At 40.9% G+C, this 20,656-nt stretch overlaps 1 protein-coding gene across 1 annotated transcript in view; it reads left to right on the top strand.

Annotated features, from left to right (window-relative positions):
- EFCAB8 (EF-hand calcium binding domain 8) overlaps positions 1–20,431 on the top strand; it is a 103,317-nt gene extending 82,886 nt beyond the window's left edge. The window contains 5 exon segments of the mRNA XM_019016849.4: positions 1,984–2,152; positions 16,768–16,897; positions 18,125–18,329; positions 18,410–18,508; positions 19,487–20,431. Of these exon segments, the coding sequence (XP_018872394.4) occupies positions 1,984–2,152; positions 16,768–16,897; positions 18,125–18,329; positions 18,410–18,508; positions 19,487–19,957 (1,074 nt within the window). The 3' untranslated portion in view covers positions 19,958–20,431.
- The last annotated feature ends 225 nt before the right edge of the window (positions 20,432–20,656 follow it).

A 20,656-nucleotide genomic window follows, 5' to 3' on the forward strand; every position in this document is an offset into this window, starting at 1 on the left:
AATGACATGTCCAGAATGTCCATATTAAAGTAGATTAGTGGTTTCCTGAGGCTGGAGGGAGTTGGGGGAATTGCGTAGTGACTACTGGGTAAAGAGTTTCTTTCTGGGGTGATGAAATGGTCTAAAATAGAATGTGGTTGTGGTTGCACAGCTCTGAATATACTAAAAACCATTGAATGAGCACTTTAAATTGGTAAATTTTTATGTGAATTATGTTTCAATAAAGTTGTGTTTAGATATTACTAAAAATGATGGTACAAATATTCTTTTTCACAAATGTTTTTTGTTGTTGTTTATAGTTGTTTATTTGTACATCTAGTAATTTGTCCCAAGGAAAGAGTATGTAAAAGAACATAAGTCACTTTAAGGCCTTTAATGTATACTACAAAATTGCACTCTAGAAGGTTTATACAGTTTTGCATTTCATTAGCCTGTTTTTTTTATCTTTGACAACCTAAAGAATTTATTAGTGGTATTCATCTGAGGATCCTCTAGGTCTATCAGAGTGTCTTTCTTATAGAAGACATTCAATAAATAAATGTCCTAAGTGAGCAAAACATTTTTGGTTGATTTTTAGGTGCAAATGGTTTCTTTTGATTTTAATTAAGATGCCTTTATTAGTGATGTTGACATATTTTCTTATTCTATTGGCTTTGTATAACTTTATGAATTGTCTCTTCATGTCCTTTGCCTACTTTTCTATTGTGGTAACTATCTTTTATAAATGTTGTATAATTATTTAAAAATACATTAGGCTGGGCATGGTAAATCATGCCTGTAATCCCAGCTCTCTGGGAGGCCAAGGTGGGCAGATCGCTTGAGCCTAAGAGTTCAAGACCAGCCTGGGCAACATAGTGAGACCCCATCTCTAAAAAAAAAAACAATAAAAATATATTAAAAGATTAACTGATTGTCTATCATATGGATTACAAATATCCCCCCCAATTTGTCATTTGCTTGTTAATTTTATTTATGATGACTTAAAAATTACAATATATTTTTTGGTGTTCAAGTCAGTTTTTGTCCCCATTGTGATATTTTCCTTTGCCTGTTTATCACTTTCTTAGAGAAAAGATAAATACTGATTCATTCTTTTGTAGGTGTTTTATGATTTCATTGAAAATAAAATCTTCAACGCATCTAGTATTCGTTTGGTTGTAAGATAAAAGATAACAACGTAGGTTTCTCTTATAGTTCATCAGGTATCCTACTACTGTTAATTGAGTCATGTTTTCTGTTACCACTCTTACTATATACCAGTTTTACATACATTTGGGTTGGTTTCTGAGCTTTCTATTGTCTTCCATTGCTTTGTTTAAAATTTAAAGTTTATTATTCTGACTTTCCATACTTGAATAAGGTCGAATAAGTCCTCCTTTATTAATCTTGTTTTATTTAAAAATGGTCATTTTCACTCATTTTCCAGTTCAGTGGTTTTATTCTTTCAGTGTAATGTGATTTATCACCCCATTGCTCACCCTATTCATCTCCCAATGCCCAGCTGAAAAACTTTAGAAGACTGAGGCTCTTGCCCTGGCCCCATCACTTTCTAGCTATGTGGGCTTAGGCTAGTTATTGAACATGTATGACTCTCACTTTTCTCCTCTGTAAGTCAGTGAGAATTATATACTTCTTATAAGGTTGTGAGGTTCAAATGGAATAATGTGTACAGAGGCACTTGGTAAACAATGTAGTCATATGCAAGTCATATGCAAGTCATATGTAGTCAGCTTGGTGAATTTTGAGAAAGTAAATGCAAGTTCTTTTTATGGTTTTACCTAAGGGGCCAGTGAGGGCCAGAGAAGTGCCAGGACCTATGTAAGGTCACAAGCAAGTTCATGTGGAATGCATCTAGAACTAGAACCCTAGCCTGTGTCCCAGGGCCCTTCCAACTGGGCTCTGCTGCCTGCAGTCCTGGGTGCCTTCTAATTAGCCTGTGTAGTGGTCTTGGTATAAGTGTTTCTCCTGTACTGTCCCCTGTAGGTTGTGGCTGGCCATACCATTTCCCTGGTTCCCCTGACGCTCCTGATTACCTGGAAAGGCCATTTGAATAGTGTGGCAGACATCCTATATGTGGACAACTTCCAGCTGGTTATCAGCGCTGGCCAGGACCGGGACGTCAAGGCTTGGAAACTCTCCGGTGATGCCATTGGTATGGGTCCTGCTGAAGCTCAGCCATGCCCATGGCCCTTCTTGTCTCTGTCCCTGTCTGAACATAAGCTGGCATGAACTTTGTACTCTGTGGGGAGGGACTCTCAGGCCACAGCAACTGCCTTCGCTTAAACAATATTACAGTCTGTCCAATTGTCCATTCAGCAAACGGTCCATCCATTCACCCATCCACCCAATATTATTCACCTATGTATATTTTTGCAAATCATATATCTGATAAAGCATATTCCTTTCTCTTTTAAAAAATAAACTTAATTGTTGCATTGTATATAAAGAAAAACATACAAACCAGAAGGGTTCAGCTTGGTGAATTTTGAGAAAGTAAATACATACCCATATAGCCACCGTTCATGTCAAGAAATAATTAGGGCCAGGCGCGGTGGCTCACTACTGTAATCCAACACTTTTTTGTCCCCTTTTCCTCCTGTGCTGTCTTCCTATGTGTTTGTTTGTTTGTTTTAGTGACCTGTCTCTACTAAAAATACAAAAATTAGCCAGGCATGGTGGTGCATGCCTGTAATCCCAGCTACTTGAGAGGCTGAGGCAGGAGAATTGTTTGAACCTGGGAGGCAGAGGTTGCAGTGAGCTGAGATCATGTCACTGCACTCCAGCCTGGGCAACAGAGTGAGACTCTGTCTAAAAAAAAAAAATAATAAAAATAAAGTGACTTATGTACCACCATTACAGTATTACAGCATTCTGTATTTTTCTATGTGTTTACATTTATCAGAACGCTTTGTATTTTCATATGCTTTCATGTTCCTGCCTAGCATCCTTTTGTTTCAACTTGAAGGGGTCCCTTTAGCATTTCTTTAAAGGCAGGTCTAATGGTGATGAACTCCTCTTGTTTTTATTTATCTGGGAAAATTTTTATTTTTCCTTCATTTTTAAAGGACAGCTTTCCTGGATATAGTATTTTTGGATGAGAGTTTTTGTTCTTTTTATAATGTGTCTCCTTGTGGATTTCTTTGACTTTATCTTAGTTAGAATCCCTTGAGCTTCTTGAATATAGGTTTCTTTTCCTTTTTAAGATTTGAAACATTTTCAGCCATTATTTATTCAGATAAGCTTTTTGTCCCTTTCTCTCTCTCTCTCTCTCTCTCTCTCTCCTCCTTCTAGTACTACCATAATGCATATATTGTCCATTTGACGATGTCTCATAAATCCCTTAAGCTTTCTTTACTCTTTAAAATTCTTTTTTCTTTTTTCTTTTTTGCTTCTCTGACTGGATATCTTCAAGTCTGCTGATTTTTCCTTCTGCTTGATCAAGCCTGCTGTAGATGACTTTTGAATTCAATTATTTTACTCTTCATCTTCAGCTCTAGAATTTGTTTTTTTTAATTATTATTATTTTTTTTCGAGACAGGGTCTTGCTCTGCCACCCAGGGTTGAGTGCAGTGGCACGAATTCAGCTCACTGAAGCCTTGACCTCCCAGCCTTAAGTGATCTTCCCACTTCAGCCTCCTGAGTAGCTGGGACTGCAGGTGCATGCCATCATGCCTGGCTAATTTTTTGTATTTTTTGTAGAGACAGAGTTTCACCATGTTGCCCAGGCTGGCCTTGAATTCTTGAGCTCAAGTGATCGCCCACCTAAGCTTCCCAAAGTGTTGGGATTATAGGTGTGGGCCACCATGGCTGGCCTCTGTTTGGTTCTTTTCTATATTTCCTGTATCTTCACTAATATTCTCAGTTTGTTCATGTATTGTTTCCCTGAGCTTGTTGAGCATTTTTATTATGGTTACTTAGAATTCTTTGTCAAATAATTAATATACCTCAATTTCTTTAGCGGCAGTTTCTGGAGATTTATTTTGTTCCTTTGGGCCATGCTTTCCTATTTTTTTGTGTGCCTTGTAACTTTATATTGGGATCCATGCATTTGTAAAATCAGCCACCTCTCCCAGTCTTTATATACTGGCTTCATTCAGGGAAAATTCTGCACCAATCAGCTTGGCTAAAGATTCTGGGTGCCTCCCCAATCTTTTTTGTGGATACTTTCACCAGACTTACGCATGTAAATTCGCAATTACAGGAATCTACAGGTTTATTTTTTTCAGGAGTCCATTATCTCTTGCTCTCTCTGGTGTCTATTTGCAGTACTGCAAGTTCTCTAGCGCGGCTACAAGCTTCCCCCAGGCCTCTAGAATATGCTGGGTCCTTCAATAGTCTGAGAGAGGCAAGACAGAAACCAGTTTCTTGGGTACCCCTCAAAGGCTAACATTGGATATGTATGCTCCAAATCTGCCTCCTCAGGGAGAAGCTGGAAGTTGGGTTTTCTCTACTCATTCCACAGAGCGGCAGGAGGGACTCTGATAATGAGTGTGTGCTAGTCTAAATTGTCACCTTTGTTCTTAGTAGCCCAGTCTGGTGCCTCTTCCTGTCAGTGCTTAGATTCAGGCAAGACAGAAACTGGTTAATCATGCAGCCCTCTGAAAAGTCTGCATGTTGGATGTACATCTCAGTCTTTCCCTCCCAGGGAGAAGCTGGAAGCTGGTGGTTCCTTCCCAATCTGCTTCACTGAGCCAGGAGGAGGGATTACAAGTGAGCACTATGAATTTTCCTACTGGCTTCAGTGCAGCTGGTTTTTTGTTTTTTGTTTTTTTGGTATTTGTTTGTTTGTTTGTATTTTCATTCATCTGGGATGAATGGTCCTGGTTTCTGGTCCATGTACTGTTGTTCAGTCAGTGTCTCCATAGGGAGAAGGAAGTTCTGGATCTTCCTATTCTACCATCTTGCTGATGTCACCCATTTTTTGTATCTTTCAAAGACATCTTTGACTATCCCCTAAATATAATATCTAGTGTTATCTTTTAGAAGCTTGTTTTAAAAATCAGATTTCTGAAATATAATTTACATCCAATAAAAGCACCTTTTAAAAGTATATAGTTCTGTGAGGTTTCATGAATGCATACAATTGTGTAATTGGTATCACAATCAAGACATAGACATTACCCCAAAAAGCGACCTCATGTCTCCTCATAGTAAACTCTATTTCCTTCTCCTAACCCCTGGCAGCCATTGATCTGTTTGTCTCTATAGTTTTGCCTTTTCCAGATTATCATAAATGGAAACATACACATGTAGCTGAGTGAAAGTCTAACTTTCACTTAGCATAATCAATTTGAGATTCATCTTTGTTGTTGAACGTATCAGTAGTTTGTTCTTTTTATTGCTGAGTATTATTCCACTGTATGGCTCTGTCATAGTTTGTTAATCCATTCACCAATTATAGGACATTTGAGTCATTGTCAGTTTTGGATGATTATGAATGAAGCTGCTTTAAACATTGTTTTCATTTCTGTTGGGTAAGTATTTAGAAGCAGAATGGCTGGGTTGTATGGTAAGTGTATTGAAACTTTATGAAAAATGACCAAACTGTTTTGCATTTCTACCTTTGTGTCTTCATCAACATTTGGTGTTTGATCTGTTATTATTTTAAATTTTAATAATCTATGATTATAGCATGAGATTTCAATATTCTTCTCTCAATAATTTATAAAACAACTATACAGAAAATCATTAATGATATAGAATACTTGAATAACACTATCAAACAATTTTACTTAATTAACATTTATAGATCATTCATAAACAAAATAAACATTATTTTTAAGTGCACACAGAACATTAATTAAACAGACCATATTCTGGGCCACAAAACAAATCTCAATAATTTCAAAAGGATTTATGCCATACAAAGTATGTTCTCTGATCCCAATGAAACTGAATTATAAATCAAAAACAGAAATATCTTTGAAATATCCCTAAATATTTGGAAGCTAAATGACACATTTCTAAATAACCCATGGGCCAAAAAAGAAATCCAGAGGGAAATTAGAAAATATTTTGAACTGAATGAAAATGAAAATGTAACATTTCAAAATTTATGAGATGCCACAAAAAACAGTAGTAACGGGGAAATTTGTAGCACTAAATGCCTATATTAGAAGGAAAAAAGTTCAAATCACCAGCCTCAACTTCCACATTAAGAAACTAGAAAGAGGTCTGGTGCGGTGGCTCACGCCTTTGGGAGGCAGGTGGGAGGATCATTTGAACCCAGGAGTTCAAGACCAGCCTAGGCAACATAACAAGACCCCATCTCAATTAAAAAAAAAAAAAAAAAAGGAAGAAAAAAGAAACTAGAAAGAAAGAGCAAATTGAGCCCAAAGTAAATAGAAGAAAGGAAATAATAAAGATTAGAATGGAAATCGATGAAACAGGGAAGTAAAAAATAATAAGGAAAATCAATGAACCCAAAAGCTGGTTCTTTGAAAAGATCAGTTAAATTGATAAACCTCCAGCTAGACTGGGCAGGAAAAAGAGAAGACACAAATTACCAATATCAGGAATCAGTGAGATGACATCACTTCTGATTCTACAGATGTTAAAAGGATAACAATGAAATACTATAAACAACTTTATACAATAAATTTGGCAACTTATATGAAATAAACTCCTTGAAAGAAACAAACTACTAAATCTTACACAAGAAGAAACAGATAACCCGAATATCCTTATATCAAAGAAATTAAATTTGTAGTTTAAAACTCTCCTCACAAAGATACCTCCAGGCCTAAATGGCTTCCATGGTGAATTTTACCCAAATATTTGAAGGGGAAATAATATAAATTCTACAGAAACTCTTCCAGAAAGTTGAAAAGGGTACAATGCTTCCCAACTCATGAGGCAACTTGGTACCAAAATCTGACAAAGACGTTAGAAGAAGAAAGTGAAAAAGAAAGAAAGAAAAGAAAAGAAAACAAACTATCAATTAATATCCCTCATAAGCATAAATGCAAAATATCTTAACAAAATTTTGCAAATAAAATCCAGCAATATATAAGAAGGGTAATACATCATGATCAAATAGGGTTTACCCCAGATATACAAGGTTGGTTTAATATTTGAAAATCAATGTAATTTATTATATTAATAAAGTGAAAAACTATGTGATTATCTTGATACAATAAAATCATTTGACAAAATTCAACATCCATTTCTGATAAAAAACATTTAGCAAAATAGAAAAAACTTTCTCAACCTGAGGAAGTGCATCTGTGAAAAAACCTAAAACTAGCTTCACACCTAATGGTGAAAGGCTGAGTACTTTCCCCTGACCAGGAATAAGACATGTCACTTCGATTCAAAATTATACTAGAAGAGTAGAGGGCAATTAGAGAAGGAAAAAAAAGGCATTCAGATTGGAAAGGAAGAAATAAAACTGTTTTTATTTGTAGTTGACTAATTGTCTATGTAGAAAATCCAGTGGATTTTACTAAAAAGAGATAGTAAGGAGTTTAACAAGGTTGCAGGATACAAGATCAATATAAAAAATCAATTGTATTTCTATATACTAGCAATGAACAGCCAGAAATTGAAGTAAAAGTTACATTTACGAAAACATAAAACATAAATACCAAGATATGTAAGTACACAGAAAAATACTACAAAACATTGCTGAGACAAAGTATAGAAGATTTACTGTTAATGGGTAGAAGACTCTCTGATTAAGAATAAAATTATCTCCAAATTGATTTATAGGTTAACTGAAATACCAATCAATATCCCAGAAGAATTTTTGTAGAAATTGACACACTGATTCTAAAATTTATTTAGGCCAGTCAAAATAGCTTTGGCAAAGGAAACTAAGATGAAGGGCTAACATTGCCTGATTTCAAGACTTATTGTGAAGCCATGGTAATCAAGACAGTGTGGTAATGTCATAGAGACAGACAGACAGATCAATGGAATGGCACAGAAAGTCCAGAGATATATCCATACATATATGGACATCTGTTTCTGACAAAGGTGCAAAGGCAATTCAGTGGAGAAAAGACAGTCTTAAAGCAATGAACTTGGACCCACACCTCACACCACATACAAAAAGCAATTCAAAATGGGCCATGCATGATGGTTCACACCTGTAATCCAAGCACTTTGGGAGGCTGAGGTGGGAAGATCACTTGAGGCCAGAAGTTTGAGACCAGCCTGGCCAACATGGCAAAACCCCATCTCTGCTAAACATACAAAAAATTAGCCAGGCATGGCGGTGCCCGCCTGCAATCCCAGCTACTCGGGAGGCTGAGGCACAAGAATCGCTTGAACCTGGGAGGCGGAGGCTGCAGTGAGCCAAGATCGTGCCACTGCACTGCAGCCTGGGCGACAGAGCAAGACTCTGTCTCAAAAACAAACAAACAAAACAAAAAACAAAACAACAACAACAACAAAAAAATGGAACATAGAACTAAAGGCAAAAGTTAAAACTAAAACTTCCAGAAGAAATCGTAGGAGAAAACCTTTGTGACCTTGGTTTAGGCAAAGATTGTTTGCATGCAACACTGATAGAGCATGATTCATAAAATATCAAGTTAATAACAGTTTATCAAACTTAAAAACTTCTGCTCTTCAAAAGACATTGTTAAGAGAACAAAGATAAACCACAGACTGGGAGAAGATATTTGCAAATCCTATATCTGATAAAGCTCCTATTTAGAATATATAAACTCTCAGAACTCAACAAGGAAACAAGTAATACAATAAAAACATTAGAAAGAGGTTTGAATAGACACTTCACCAAATTTGAAGAGACTTCACTGTAAGAATTAAAGAGGAAACACGAAGGACAGCTCAACAGTCAACAGGGACAGGTTTATTTTAAATAAACCTGAGAGGGGCGGCTGGCTGAGTTAGGTTAGAGCCACACTCTCTTACAGACTAAGGGTTTTTAAGGATTCAGGGTGGGAGAATTTATCAGAGGCTTGGACTGCTTCTGTGTCTCTTTGTTGTGCTTATCTGGGAGGGAGAGTTGTGTGTCTGTTCCCATACATCTTTCTGCAGCTGCAGGCAAATCCCCCGGGTTGCTTTTAGCTTCCCTATCTTAGTGCACCTGAAGGGAAAGGAATGTGCTTCTTAAGACCCACTGTTTTACTGGAGCCCATTGTATGAGGGTGAAGTTTAGCAGTTACCCAAGAGACCTCCACCTCCGTCTGTGCCCAAGCTGTCTTATCTGTGTTTTACTGTCTGCTCTTTTTGGCTGCTCGTAATTAGAAGAGAAGTGATTTCCTTGAAATGCATGAGGCTAGAAAGGGAGCTGGAACTTAAAGTGGCAGTGTTTGTCCGAGATGATGGTGCTCCTGCTCTGTCATTCCAAAGGAAATATATAGAAGCATGGAAAACAATGCTCAATATTTATTCATTAGAAGAGAAATACTAATTAAAACTGCTATAAGATACCATTTATCTTATTAGAATGGCTAAAGCAGCTGAAACTCTCCTGCACAGCTAATGGGAATATAAAATGGTTCAACCACTTTGGAAAGCATTTTGGCAGTTTCTTAAAAAGTTAAATGTGCCCCTATGATATGAATCAGCTGTTCCACTTCTATGAAAGCATATGCCCGGGTAAAGACTACATACATAAATGTTCACAGCAGTATTTTTTTGTGACAGCCTCAAACTAGAAACGATTCAAATGTCCATCAATAGTTGAGTTGATAATCTATGGTTTATGGAATATCACTCAGCAATAAAACAGAATGAAGAATTGATACGTTATACAACGTGGTTGGATCTCAAAATAATTATGCTTAGTGAGAGAAGCCAAACGAAAACCTGTACATATGGTATGATTCTATTTTTTCCCAACCATTTACACCTGCATCTATTTATATAAAATTTTAGGAAATGCAAACAAATTTATAGTGTGACAGCAGATAACTGGTTGTTTGAGGATAGGGGGCTGATGAGGGTTGGAAGGGTGGGAGCTCAAAGAAGCAGGAAGAAACTTTTGCAGGTGATGGATATGTACACATTAAATAGAAACTGGTTATTGCATGTCAATTATACTTCAATAAAACTGTTAAAAATAGTCATCCTACTAGGTTTATAGTGGTATCTTACGGTGATTTTAATTTGCATTCCTCTAGTGACTAATGATGTTGAAATATTTTCTTGCACTTATTAGTTATCCATATATCTTCTTTGATGCAATGCCTGTTCAGATCTTTTGCCATTAAAAAAAAACTGTGTTGTTTTCTTATTGAGTTTTGAGAATGCTTTATTCTGGATACACGTTCTTGATCAGATATGAGGTTTTGAAAATATTTTTCTCCACTACTGTGGCTTGTGTTTACATTCTCTTCATAGTGCATTTTGAAGATCAGTGGCCAGGCATGGTGGCTCACGCCTGTAATATCAGCACTTTGGGGGGCCAAAGTGGGTGGATTGCTTGAGCTCAGGAGTTTGAGACCAGCCTGGGCAACATAGTGAGACTGTTTCTACAAAAAAAAAAATTAAAAATTAGCCAGTTGTGGTGGTGCATGTCTATAGTCCCGGCTATTCGGGAGGCTGAGGCAGGAGGATTGCTTGAGCCTGGGAGGTTGAAGATGCGGTAATCTGTGATTGAGCCACTGCACTACAGCCTGGGCAACAGAATAAGACCCTGTCTCAAAAAAAGAAAAAAAAAATCAGAAGTTTTAAATTTTGGCATTGTATGCAAGAAATTTTTGCCTAACCCAAGGTCACAAATGTTTCTACTATATTTTCTTCTATAAGTTTTATAGTTTTCACTCTTACTTTTTGGTCTATAATCATTTTGAGTTAATTTTTGTATATGTTGTGAAATATGAGACAAAATTTAAATTTTGCGTGGAGATAGCCACTTGTTCCAGCACTACTTTTATCGTTTCTCCTTTGAGTTCCTTTTGTACTTTTGTCAAAAATCAATTTGTTATTGGCCACTCATACATCTACTCCTGTGAAGTGTCTCTTTGAGTATTTTGTTGTTTTTAAGAAATTTGGTTGCTTGTCTTTGTATTCTTGATTTGTAGAAATTCTTTGTGTCCTGGATATGAGACCTTTAACAGGTATCCACATTGTGAGTAATTTTATCAGTATATCGCTTGCCCGTTCATTTTCCTGATGGCATCTTTTGATGAGCAGAAATTTTTAATTTTGCTGAAGTCCAACTTACCAAGTTAAAGAACATGTTGGGTACTTTAAAATTGTGGTAAAATATATAGCATAAAACTTACCATCTTAACCATTTTTAAGTCTACAGTTCAGTAGTGTTAAGTATATTCACATTGTTGTGCCATAGATCTCTGGAACTTTTTCATTTTGCAAATCTGAAGCTTTATAGTCATTGAACATACTCCTCCATTTCCCATTACCTCCAGCCCCTGGTAACCATCATTCAACTTTCTGTTTCTACGAATTTAACTACTTTAGTTACTCACCTAAGTAGAATAATACAATAGTCATCTTTTTGTGACTGGCATCTTTCACTTAGCATAATGCCCTCAATATTTATTAATATTGTAACATGTGACAAGATATCCTTTCTTTTTTAACATTGAATAATATTTCATTGTATATATATGCCACATTTTCTTTATCCATTCGTCCGTTAATGGACACTTTAGTTGACTCCACCTCTTGGCTGTTGTGAATTGTGCTTCTGTGAACATGGGTGTGCAAGTATCTATCTTTTTGAGACCCTGCTTTCAATTCTTTTGGATAAATACCCAGTAGTGGGATTGCTGGATCATATGGTAGTTCTACTTTTCATTTTTTGAGGAACCTCCATACTGTTTTCCATAGCACATGTACCATTTTATAATCCCACCAAACATGCACAAGGGTTCCAATTTCTCTGCAACCTTGTCAGCACTTGTTATTTTGTTTTTGTTTTTTTTTTTTGTTTGAAACAGCCATTCTAATGGGATGATGTCGTGGTTTTGATCTGCAGTTCTCTAATGATTCATGAGGTTGGCAATCATCTTTTCATGTGCTTGTTGGCCATGGTATATCATCTTTGGAGAAATAAGTATCTATTCAAGTCTTTTGCCCATTTTCAAATTGGGTGTTGTTGTTTTTAAGTCGTAGGAGTTCTTTATATATTATGGATATTAACCTCTTATCAGGGATATGATTTTCAGATACTTTCTCCCATTCTGTAGGCTTCGTTTTCATTGGGTTGATTGTTGATTGTGGTTTTTGTTTGTTTGTTAGTTTGTTTGTTTTGAAATGGAGGTTTGCTCTTGTTACCCAGGCTGGAGTGCAATGGTGCGATCTCAGCTCACTGCAACCTTCACCTCCCGGGTTCAAGCGATCCTCCTGCCTCAGCCTCCCGAGTAGCTGGGCTTACAGGTCCACCACACCTATCTAATTTTTGTATTTTTAGCAGAGACAGAGTTTCATCGTTTTGGCCAGGCTGGTCTCGAACTGCAGGCCTCAGGTGATACACCTGCCTCAGCCTCCCAAAGTGCTGGGATTTTAGATGAGAGCCACCACACCCAGCATGATTACGTTTTTTGATACACAGAGGTTTTCAAGTTTAGTGTCTATTTTTGCTTCCATTACCTGTTTTTTTAGTGTCATATCCAAGAAATAATGGCCTAATCCAATGTTATAAAGCTTTCCCTCCATATTTTTTCTAGGAGTTTTTACAGTTTTGGGCATTATCTTTAGGTATTTAATTCATTTTGAGTTCATTTTTGTATATGGCGTAAAATAACAGTCCAGTTTTACTCTTTTGCATGTGGCAATTCGGTTTTCCCAAAACAATTTGTTGTAGAGACTGTCTTTCCCAGTTGAGTGGTCTTGGCACTTTTGTTGAATATCATTTGACTATATATGTGAGGCTTTATTTTTGGATACTCTCTTCTATTCCATTGGTTTATATGTCTGTTTTTTTGCCTGTACCACACTGTCTTGATTCCTGTAGCTTTGTAATATGTTTTGAAATCAGCAAGTAGATGTTTTTGTTCTCTAATAAATTTTTGCTTACATTAAAATTACAAAGATATTCTCTTAGATTTCCCTCTAGAAACTAGAGATTTTGGCTTTTAATTTAGCTCTATGATCCATCTTCAATTAATTGTTGTGTAGAGAGGATGTTTTCTCTATTTCTAGTTAGCCAAGAGAGTTAAAAAAAATCATAAATAGGTGTTGAATTCTGTCAAACGCTTTTTCTGCTTCTACTGTGATAATCATATAGCTTTTGTCCTTTATCCTGTTGATGTGGTAAATTACATTTTTTGAATTTTGAAAGTTCAACCTTGCATTCCTGGAGTAAACCCCACTTAGTCAAGATGTATTATTCTTTTAATATATTGTTGAATTCTATTTTACTCTTAATGGAACTTTATTGTATTATGGCCAGGAACCCTTGAGTGCCTAAAACCTTCTTGGTCCTGGACATCTATCCTCCCATGAGTAGAGTGGCCAATGGGAATTCAAAATACCATTTTACTTTGGTTCTCTTGGTTTTGCCTAAAAAAATGCAGCATTTTTCTGGTAAGTGGAGATAGAGCTGTATGATTTTGCTTAAGGCAGGCCCCTCCCTCCCCCTAAAGCCAAACCCAGATCTTATCCTAGCTGGCCATTAGAGACAAGAACACAAGTGAAAAACAGAATGGCTCCTCCAAGTGCATTTATAACAAGTGATCCCTGCTGGGCTCAGTGGCTCATGCCTGTAATCCCAGCACTTTGAGAGACCAAGGTGGGAGGATTACTTGAACCCAGGAGTTTGAGGCCAGCATGGGCAACAACTGAGACCCTGTCTCTACAAAAAATTAAAAACTTAGCTGGGCATGGAAGTGTGCACCTGTAGTCCCAGTGACTCAGGAGGCTGAGGCAGGAGGATCGCTAGAGCCCAGGTGTTTGAGGTTGCAGTGAGTTAAGACTGCGCTGCTGTACTCCAGCCTGGGGAACAGAACAATACCCTGTCTCAAAAAGTAAAAATAAAATAAAATAAAACAAATTATCTAAAAAACATGCCCTCTCAGTATTCGAGAGTCCTCTTTGGATTAGTAAATGTTCTATTCTTGAAGAAACCCCAAGAAGGGCTTGAGAAGGGGGCTGGGAGCCTTCCCCACCTCCAAACAGCAAGCATATATCTTCTGTTCCGTGTCCTGAGCGAGGGTATAGGTGGCCTCCAACCCAATTGGAATAAAGGTCCTGCCTTACATGTGCAAATGCTGCCTGCCCATGTAAGGGAGGGAAAAAGCTGTTTCTCTATTTTTTGTTAAAAACGACCCTTTCAGCCCATCTCTGTTCTTATATTTGTGTGCCTCTTTTAAACAATGTATAATTGAGTCTTATTTTTTTCATCTTGTCTGACAATCTTTACCTTTTAATTGGGTATCTAGTCCATTTAAATATCAACAATTATGTAGTTGGGTTGAAGTCAATCATCTTGCTATTTATTTTTTCTGTTTATCCTATCCTTGGTTTCTTTTTTCTTCCTTTTCTTATTTCTTTTGGATTAATCAAATATTTTAAAAATTGTTGTTTTATGTCCTCTGCTCTTTAAATGGTATCTTTTGTATTATTCTTTTAGTGATTACCTTAGAGATTATACGTATTCTTGACCTAGTGCTGCTTCCTGTACAAGATTCTTACATCCCTCCCATGTTTATGTTATTATTATATATTTTATTTCTACATATATTATGTCTTCCTATAAGACATTGTTATTATTATTTCTTTCAGCAGTCAATTTCCTTTTATGGTTACTCACATATTTACCATTTCTGGTGCTCTTCATTCTTGAGTTCTAGGATTCTGTCTGCAGTTGTTTTCCTTTATTCTGCAGAAATTCCTATTTCTTATAGTGTTATCTGCCACTAATAAATTCTCAGATTAATAATTTTCAGATCAAATTTTCAGATCAATAGTTTATTGATCTGAAAATATCTTTATTTTGCCGTAAAATTTAAGACTATTTTACTGGGTATAGAATTCTCAGCTGGCAGTTTCTTTTCTTTCAGCATTTAAAAAAATCATTCAGTGGTCTTCTGGTGTTGATATTTTCTGTTGAAAAGTCAGTTGCAAGTTGCTTCCTTGAAGGTAATTTGTCTTTTTTTCCTCTGGCTGCTTTTGGTTTTCAGCAGTTTGACTGTGATGTGCATAAGTGTGGTTTTGTTTGTATTTATTCTGCTTGGAGTTCACTGATCTTTTAAATCTAGAGGTTGATGTCTTTCATCAGTTTTGAAAAGCATTCAGATATTATCTCTTCACTATTACTTCTGCATTATTCTCTCTCTCCTCTCATTGTGGGGGTACTAACTATATGTATACTAGACTATTTGACTTTGTCTCATAGGTCTCATGCCCTATTCTTTTTTTTTTTCATTTTTTTCAATCTCTGAATTCCAGATTATTTTTTGCTGACCTGCCTTCCAGTTCACGAATCCTATCCTCTTCTGTATGCAGCTTGCTGTTAAATCTATTGAATTAGTTCTTAATTTTAGATGTATTTTTTTAGTTTTAGAATGTCCATTTGATTCTTTTCTATAGATTGCAATTCTTTTCCACCATTTTATTCAATTTTCCTTAATTTTATTTAACATTATTTGTAACAGTTATTTAAAGTTTTAATCTGCTAACTCCAGTGTGAATCTTCTGGAGGGCCCACTTCTAATGCCTATTTCTTCTCTTGATTATTGGTTATATTTGCCTTTTCACATGTCATATATACAAAATAAAATTTAAAAAAAAGACCCAAAACTTTTCTGGGCTTGTATAAATGGACTGTAAAGACTTTAGTTGATATTATTTCCCCCAGAGCATTTGCTCTTTCCTCTGTATAGGGCTGAGCATCTCCATCCAGTTGGGGATTGAACTGGGTTGGGGCTGGATAGCAGCTTTAAGAGGACTCAGTTTGCCTCTGTGTTCAGTTGTCTCAAGGTTGAAATCTGTGTCTGTTTCAGGCTCCTCCTTCAGTGGGACTCTGTCTCCCAATGATCTCATTCGGCTTTTCTATACCAGCACCTACAGTAACCCCAGCCTCCCTGGTGCTCGGCAAATGTCCTAACAAGAAAAACAGCTGTGCATTCAGGCGAGACTTAATTAATCATGCCAGCCACAGTGGATGTCTGAAGCTCTGCTGGTTTCTCTCTCTCTAAGCCAAGTCTGATTCTCATTCAGCATGTGTGTAGACTCAGGAGTGCCCCCGAGACAAGAAAGCAGCTCCCACTCACAGCTCTTCTTGGAAAGACTTGTCCCTTTCTGTCATCTTAGTTCACCTGGTCCTCTTTGCTTCTACTGCTTTCCAGTGATTTTTTTTTTTCTTAAATGATTTTTTACCTGTTTTATTTTTCTTAACTTTAAAAATCCTGCAGCAGGAGAATGGCCTACTACTCACTATTCTCTGCCCAGGAGCAGGACTTAATTCTGTTTTCAGTACCTACTTTTTACTCCAGCCCCATTCCTTCCCCCACCACCCCAAATCTCATATCTGATGAGTGTCTGACCGTTTTATGCCATTGCCATTTTACACACAAGCTACCTGAAGCCCAACTGAGGATCATTCAGTCACTGCCATAGTACTCTCCCCATCTCAGTTCACATGTGGGGCAAGATGCTTTAGGCCTGAGCTCCGAGTGTGTCCTAGGGCTTCTGTCTGGCTCATCCACATATTTGTTGAGTACTCAGTGTCGTGCCTGGTGTATGGTGGGCACTCAACATTTGAGTGAGTGTGGGGGCTGAGGATAGGGGCTGCTAGCTGACCCTTGAAGGGAGAGGATAAGGCGCAGAGGGCATGGAGGAGGGGGTATGCCAGTTGTGGTTCTGAGCAGTCTGGTCAAATCACAGGAACGTTTGGCCTGAGTGTGTGGAAAAGACTACAGGATGCCCGTGATGGTCCTCATGAAAACAGAGCAAGCTTAGAGGAAGATGGTGACTCCACTGGCACCACCCAGAAGGCCTTACATCTGGAGCTGCAGTGAGTGAGCACAGCCTGCTTGATCTTCTGTGGCCTGAGGAGGGAGAGGCTGTGAGTCTTCCCAGGTCCTGGGAAGCCTCTACCTGGGTTGGGTAGAGCTAGGCATGGGTGGGGAGGACCTTCAGAAGGCCAGAGGCTTGAGGGTTGCAGGCAGCTCTACTCCACAGTGGCAGCTATGGCTGGAGAGCCCAGGCCCTATTTTAGCCCAGCTCGGCTGAAAGGTTGAGCAGTGAAAGGGGAAAATACAAAAACCCAAGTGCTTGGATGGGGCCCTGTCCCCCAGCCAGGCCCAGATTTGCTAGAGCTGGCTTCCCTGCAGAGATCATTGCTGCATGGCCAGAGATCCCTGGCAGAGGAGTGCTCAGGCCCAGGCCCAAGTCCCTGATCCTGAGAGGACATTTGTGTTATTTCCCTGATTTGCAGGGAACAGCAGGCTGCTGGCTACTTGGTCCTCCCCCTGCAGATTCATCTCCTACCCACTCTATCCACTCCATCTTTATTCCTGACCAAGTCTCCAGTAATTCTGGTTCATTCAAGAAAATGTGTATTGAGATCCTACTGACTGCCAGACCTTGTGCTAGGTTCTAGAAATACAAGACATCCAGACACAGTCCTGCCTCAGAGAACTCACAGTTTACTCAGGGAGGTGGACATGCAGACTCATGGCTGCAGTTTTATGTGATAAGTAATGAGAGTATTAGGAACAGGGATGGCTCAGAGGACAATCTACGTGATTGAGTGGATCAAGTAAGGAAGGCTTCATAGGAGAGGTGATTTTGGAGTTGGGTTTTGACATTTAAGTAGGAGTCTGTCAGGCATCCACAGAATCTTTGTGATTCCTATGCTTCCATCAAGGCATACATCTTGACAGTACAGTGGAGGGACATCAAACAAGGCAAAGGCAGGGTTTCCCTGGGGCAGGGGGCAGACATGTTTAAATAGTCCACAAGGGGAGGTCCAGATAAAGCCAGATCGGGTGTCAGGTCTGCATGGTGGAGAGGGCAGAGTGGTGGGAGAGTGGCAGGACTGCTGGGCCAGCTGGATCCAGGCTTTGCAAATGTTAATTCCATACTTACTCAGTGACAGACTCTGGGGAGTCTGGCCTGAGGGAGGGATGGAAGATTGGAAAGGATCAGGCCAGGAAGGGGAGAGCCTTTCAGGGTTTCTGGGAGGGTCACCCTGCTTTGCAGTGGGGGGACATCTTGTGAAGGAAAGCCCCCACACTAGGGAGCAGCGGGATCTGGCTGAGGCCCTGATATACCAGCGGCGAGAGCAGGCGGCGCTGATGGCTCTCCTGCATGGGAAGGCAGATAAGGAGGCAGACGCTTGGGCCAAGCTGCAGAAGATGGCCCTGATGTCCCCGTGGGCCAGAGAGCGCCCCCTGGAAGACATTGAGGACAGCTGGAACAAGTGGGAGTCCAGGGACAAGCAGGTGAGGCTGGGAGGGGAGCACAGGGAGGAGTGCAGGGACCCCCAACTTGCAGCCTTCATTCTTGGGCGTGGCTCCTGCAGGTGAGCAAAGTCTTGGGAGTGGCGTATAAGCTCAAGGAACGCTTGCAGAATACCAGGTTCCTGTCCACCAGGGTGCCATATGCCTGGATGAAGCATCAGGTAAGGTGGGATGGGGCAGCTCCCCAAGAGGCTGGGTCGGGGGCCAGGGGATCCCATGTCCACCAGCAGCCACCCTTGTGCCCACACAGCCCTTCAGTGGGGGTGGACAGGAGCCTTTGTCCTTTAACAGGATTCTGGGCCATGGACAGGTCTGGGATGAGACTGATGTGGCCAGTTTGTTTGCCAAGGCCCTGGCTGAGGTCAGTGGTGCAGCTTTTGTCCTTGAGGACAAGCCTCAAGGGCCTGTGGGACAAGGTCTCCTTGGGCAGGGCTCCTGTCTATAGCCTCCAAGCATTTCCTATGGTCTGTGGCTGTCTATTTGCTGGTTAGCATATTTCCCACCTGTGTCCCCACTACTTTGGTGCTCAAACAGCAGACCAGGGCATCATGCCAGGCCCATAGTAAGAGACAGGGTAAACGGAAGGAGTGGCTCTCCATCAGGGACAGAAACGAGCAGGGGATGTTCGAAAGAGCAGATTTGAGCTCCAGATTTGAGATCCCAGCCTCCCCGTCCTTGTCTGCCATGGGAGTATTGTGGGAGCTCCCTCCTCCCTGTGGTCCCCTTAGGAATAAATGAGATAACACCGAAGGCCATGTCCCTGCAGGACCCCCCTGTCTCGGGCTGGGGAGAGGCTGGCGTGAGATGGATTGCTCCAAGGAGCTCTTTGCACCTGGGCCTCACCCAGGGTCCAGCTCGAGGCCTCATTCTCAGAAGCGGGCAGTCTGCTCGCCAGCTCACAGAGTTGCCACAAGCACCGTAACTGGGTGGAGAGCAGGGCTGGGCACCTGGCCTGGTGCAGGGTGGATGCATGGGCCCGCAGGCCACGGTGGTTAGTGGCAGCCACAGTCCTCTGGACACACGCCTTCTTGGCATGGGAAGACCTCAGGGCACCTCCTTCCTGCGAGTCTACTCTTGGTCCTCGGTGTCCCCGGCTCCAACTGGTGCCCCGTTCCTGCTCCCGACTCTGTTCCCTGCAGATCTCGCCTCAGGTCTACCAAAGCCTGCACTTCAGTGATCTGACGCCGACTCAGCAGCCCGACTTCCTGACCAGCAGGGGCCCAGACCAGCAAGACCAGCACATCCGCCTGGTGGCCCACCATGTCCAGAAGGACCTGGTGCCCAGCAGGAAGCAGGCTGTGCTGGATACCATGGACAGCACGCCTGTGGCCGCCTCCTCCCCATCTTCCTTGTTATCTGTCACTGCCTCAGCCTCCAGGCTGCTGGACTCCAGCTTGCCCGCCTTCCTGATGCCCCAGTTCTCCTTGCTGCGGCCCCAGTCAGCCTCCACGGCCCATTCCACCCCCTCGGTCCCATCCCCGGTGTCCAAGTCCACCCTGCAGAGGTCAGTGACCCCCAAGCACATTGTCTCCTCCTTTGAGCAGCCCCCAAGGCCTCTGAAGGCCACCTTCATGTCCTCTGTGAAGGGGGGCTCCCATGTCAGGTTCTGAGGTGCTCCGCTGTCTTCTCTAGTCCTCCAGCATGGCAACCAGGCCCATGGCGGTCCTGCATGTTCCCGGCTTATTCCCTACCAGACCCAGAGGATGTGGCTCTTCCCCCGGCCGCCCCACTGGGCCTCTCTGGGGAAGTTCACCTGTCTCCTAATCTTGTCTTCTCTCTGGCCCCGCACAGAGCCCTGGGGCAGAAAATAAATGTTGTCAGCTGTGGGCATCCACAGGTGATGAGGTTGGGCTGTGTGTTCCTTGCCCCCTTAGGTCCTTCCTTTTCTGAGACCAGTCACATCCCCTGGCCCTGGCAGAGGCAGAGAGGAGAGTCCCTTTCCAAGGACACCTGGGCATGGCTGGTTGGCTTGGAAACTTGGTTCAGCCTCATGGCAAGAGTGAGGACCGGCAGCCATCTGGTGAGGGTCATGGCTGTTTGTCTTCTGCCCCTGCTGTCTGTCAGTCTTCCCTCATCATCAAACACTCCACCCCAAGCACCTTGTTCTGTCCCATGTTCAGAGAGGGCTGGAAGCATGGTGGGCAGCACCCCTCCTGGCTCTGCCGCTGTCAGGCTATGGAGTCCCATGTGTCCTTCCACTCTGGCCCAGAGGCACCTGTCCAGACCTCTGCTGGGCCATCAGCCCTCTTGGCAGCTGGAGATCCCATTCTGGGGCATGTGGGGCCCTCTGGACATATCACCTGCAGCCT

The sequence above is a fragment of the Gorilla gorilla genome, chromosome 21 (genome assembly GCF_029281585.2).
Source record: "Gorilla gorilla gorilla isolate KB3781 chromosome 21, NHGRI_mGorGor1-v2.1_pri, whole genome shotgun sequence".
Taxonomy (NCBI): Eukaryota; Metazoa; Chordata; class Mammalia; order Primates; family Hominidae; genus Gorilla; species Gorilla gorilla.